The sequence below is a fragment of the Pan paniscus genome, chromosome 13 (genome assembly GCF_029289425.2).
Source record: "Pan paniscus chromosome 13, NHGRI_mPanPan1-v2.0_pri, whole genome shotgun sequence".
NCBI lineage: Eukaryota > Metazoa > Chordata > Mammalia > Primates > Hominidae > Pan > Pan paniscus.
In genome coordinates, this window is record NC_073262.2 from 47,115,037 (window position 1) to 47,119,419 (window position 4,383).

Here is a 4,383-nt window from a genome sequence, read left to right on the forward strand (position 1 = left end):
GGGTCTGCACAGAAGCGGGATGTGGTTGGAGCAGAGAAGCATGGTGCTGCTGTGGTGAGGAAGGACTGGTGGGGGGCAAGGGGGGCTGGGGAACCTCCTAGGTGATGCACTGGCCAGCTCGGGACCCCGCAGCAGATGCCACCAGCTGACAGAGACTCCTGTCATTCTGTTCTGGAGCCTAAGAGCCAGAGAGCAAGGTGTCAGCTGGGCTGCTTCCTTCCAGGCCTCTCTGCTTGGTGTGGAGATGCCATCTTCTCCCGTATCCTCACATGGCCTTCCCTCTGGGTATCCGTGTCCTCATCTCTTCTTCTCAGAAGGACACCAGTCACCTTGGATAGGGGCCCCGCCCATGTGGTCTTGTTTACTTTAGTCCCCTCTTTAAAGCCCCTATCTCCAATGCGCCCGCCGTGTCCATGGAGAGAGGCTGAGGCGGCCGACCTCCGGCCCGAGGCACCGGGGCATCGGGACGGCGAAGATGTCGGCTTCCTTAGTCCGGGCAACTGTCCGGGCTGTGAGCAAGAGGAAGCTGCAGCCCACCCGGGCAGCCCTCACCCTGACACCTTCAGCAGTAAACAAGATAAAACAACTTCTTAAAGATAAGCCTGAGCATGTAGGTGTAAAAGTTGGTGTCCAAACCAGGGGCTGTAATGGCCTTTCTTATACTCTAGAATATACAAAGACAAAAGGAGATTCTGATGAAGAAGTTATTCAAGATGGAGTCAGAGTGCTCATCGAAAAGAAAGCACAGCTAACACTTTTAGGAACAGAAATGTGCTATGTTGAAGACAAATTATCCAGTGAGTTTGTGTTCAATAACCCAAACATCAAAGGGACTTGTGGCTGTGGAGAAAGCTTTAATATTTGAAATCTCAGGACTCTTCTGGCCGTAGGTTCCAGGAAAGCTCATGGAAGCTTTGGGGCTCACTGCAGAAATCATGTGGCTGTCACGTGCTGGAAAATAAAGTGATACATCTTGAAAATGAAGCCAGTGTGTTGGATTCTAGAAGAAATGATATTTATATTCTCTATAGGGGTCAGAAAATGAGAAGCCATCACTCTCTTTGGATCATTTAGGTCTCTTGCATCCTTTATTTTAGAACCAGTTTCATTAAAGTTGCCTTCCTGGGCACTTGTTTATCCATTTCCTGAACTGTGTGCACTCCTTAGATCGCTATTGAATGGCTTGAACATCCCTCAGCATTTCTCTCAACCAGATCAGCGACACCTAAAATCCAAGACAGGACATCCTGACTGCTGGTAGTAATATGGTGGTGCATTGTTTTTTCCACCCAAACTTAACATAGCCTTTTTATACATTTTTATGAAAAATTTCATTGTCAGCTGCCTCACTGCATACCCTTTAATAATACCAGGCAAAGATTTTCTTCAACTATAGTACAGATTAGTTCTGAGTGATGGTATCAAAAGGTGAGAAAGACGTCATCCACCTTTTTTTTAATCCATTTCTTTTGCCACCCTATATGTCTGTTCAGAGATGGGATCTCAAGCTGACTTTGATTCTTTTAGTTGAGGAGTCTCTTAAAGCCATCTAGCCCACCTCCCTCAATTCCCTACGTGAGGAAGCAAAACCCCAGGGAAGCCAAAGGGCTCCTCTCCACCCTGACTCCACAGGCCAGGGGAGAGTAGGGACTCTACCCCTCTCTCCCCTTCCTTGTAGGTGACACATGTTCTGCCCTCTGAGGCACTCAGTGAAGGCAAATGGTCTGACTTCTTTATGTGGTCAACATTTTGATAGAATTTCTTTATAATTTGATAGAGATTATATTATTTGTATTTTATTTTGAGTGGGAAGAATTTTAAAACCTTTATATGTGAATTACCATCTTGTTTCTTTCACCTTTGAAACAATGGTTTGTAGCAGAGACGACATTGTAGCAACCCAGATATGCTTTTGGAATGTGGTCCTCACTGTACAGGAGAATGTGGGGATCTTTTGTTAAAATTCCCAGTGTGCATACACTTTCTGGTTCCTTGGTCCAGTTGCTAAAGTTCTTAGTATTTTAGCCTAACATATTTATCACCAACTTTTCCTTAAAAGTGTTCCTTTTGTCACTTAGTTACTGATTTTCCTGGGTTTGACATAGTAAGTATTCTATGAGATGATATATATGCTTTTTCTGAAAGCTAATTCTCATGAATTCAAGTAGCTGAGTTCCTTTATGTTTCGTTTATTCACTAAAGTAGCTGGCACAAAACACACCAAAACCTAGAGTGGTAGTTTTATGTAAATGCTCATGAGTTTGTATCAATAATATAATTGTTGATCCACTTATAATTCGTGCAGTACTGTATGTATGTAGAGATTGAGTTGTCAATTAAAAAAAATGTGGCCTCTTTGTGATCACACACAAAAAAAGCCCGTATCTCCAAATACAGTCACATTCTGAGGTCCTGGGGTGCAGACTTCACCATATAAATGTTTGGAGGGGAATCACAATTCATCCCACTACAGTGACAATGACAGGAATCCCGGGGAGGCATTGTGGGGGCTGGGGCCATCGCGGCAGCAGGGAAGATGGTGAGAAGGGGTCAGATCCCACAGGCAGGCACCGAGGGAGGGTGCAGAGACGGCCTGCCTAGGTGAAGGCGGTAAGGGGTACACATTCCACAGTGAATTTAACACCACCAATGACACTGATGAAAAGTTGATGGCTTCATAACATCACCATGTGCAGACAATAATATATTCATTGATAAAATACTACTTCTGCAAAAACTGTTCTGTTTATCTTATTTCTACCACTGCTGCAGTCACTGTTGAGTTCTAATAACACGTGTGTGAACCTCAAGCTTGTACCTCTGTCACTTTTCCTCTCGTCAGCATTGTGTTCTACATACACATTAATTCAGAGGGCTGCCAGCTGCTCGGGTGGTCCCACATGGGCACCAGCTCTCATCGAAGTTCACGGGTTTCAGAATCACACCAGCCACCATGGGCCAAATCAGGTGTCCAACCCCTTCAAGTAAACGGGACATTTAAAATAAACATTAACAGCACAATTATAAAGACAAGGGAAGCCTGGACATGGTGGTTCATGACTATAATCTCAACGCTTTGGGAGGCTGAGGTGGGAATTCAGCCTGGGCAATACAGTAAGACATCATCTCTGCAAAAATAAAAATAAAAATTATCCAGGTATGGTAGCGGAGGCTGAGGTAGAAGAATCACTTGAGCCTAGGAATTTGAGGCTGCAGTGAGCTATGACTGCACCACTGCACTCCAGCCTGGACAACAGAGGAAGACCCTGTCTCAAAAAAAAAAAAAAAACCCAAAACAAAATAAAGACGAGGAAACAGAACATCAGTTACTTCAACTCTGTCAGTCTATGGGACCACTTGGGATGTTTATTTGTGTTTAAAATATGTAAAGTGATAAAACTGTGAACTTCAAGGTATAACATTTTTTGTTTGACAAATATACATATTAGTTCATGCATGAAATATTACTGATTTTAAATACTATCTTTAAAAATGAAAATGCCGGGCGCGGTGGCTCACGCCTGTAATCCCAGCACTTTGGGAGGCGGAGGCAGGCGGATCACGAGGTCAAGAGATTGAGACTATCCTGGCGAACATGGTGAAACCCCGTCTCTACTAAAAATACAAAAATTAGCCAGGTGTGGTGGCAGGCACCTGTAGTCCCAGCTACCTGGGAGGCAGAGGCAGGAGAATTGCTTGAACCCGGGAGGCAGAGGTTGCAGTGAGCCAAGATCGCGCCACTGCACTCCAGCCTGGGCAACAAGAGTGAAACTCCATCTCAAAGAAGAAAAAAAAAGTATTCACTTTTATCATGCCATGATTATACATACAAAGTTCAATTTAAGACACTTTACACTCTGCATTTTTTTTTCTAGACATGATTATAAGTTTTATCTCATGACTATGACTGATAATAATTCTGCCATACAGAAGAGGGATGTCTTGGTCAGTTTAGGCTGCTGTAACAAAGTACCATAGACTGGGTGGCTTAAACAGCAAACACTCCCTCCTTGTGCTCTGGAAGCCAGAAGTCCGAGATGAGGGTGGCAGCGTGGTCGGGGTCCTCACCTGACCTTTCCTTGCTTCATGCAGAAAGAGAGAGAGAAATCTGGTATCTCTTCTTGTTTTAAAAGGCAGGAATCCCACAGCGGGGCTCCTCCCTCGTGACCTAATCTCACCCAGAGGCCCCACTCCTAATGCCAACAACTTGGGGCTTAGGGTTATTCAACACATGAATTTCGGGAGGATACAAGCCTTCAGTCCATGGCACAGGGGTTGTTAGAAAAGGTTATAACCGGCCGGGAGCGTCGGCTCACGCCTGTAATCCCAACACTTTGGGAGGCGGAAGCGGGCGAATCACGAGGTCAGGAGTTCAAGACCAGC

At 44.9% G+C, this 4,383-nt stretch overlaps 1 protein-coding gene across 1 annotated transcript; it reads left to right on the forward strand.

Annotated features, from left to right (window-relative positions):
• The first annotated feature begins 400 nt into the window (after nucleotides 1-400).
• On the forward strand, nucleotides 401-1,167 carry LOC103783268 (iron-sulfur cluster assembly 1 homolog, mitochondrial-like). The gene has a single exon (XM_034954202.3). The coding sequence runs from the start codon at nucleotides 476-478 to the stop codon at nucleotides 863-865; it is 390 nt and encodes a 129-aa protein (XP_034810093.1). The 5' UTR covers nucleotides 401-475; the 3' UTR covers nucleotides 866-1,167.
• The last annotated feature ends 3,216 nt before the right edge of the window (nucleotides 1,168-4,383 follow it).

Bases quoted from the DNA above. Each gene is read 5' to 3' on its own strand.
- LOC103783268 (XM_034954202.3), top strand. From the start codon at position 476: ATGTCGGCTTCCTTAGTCCGGGCAACTGTCCGGGCTGTGAGCAAGAGG.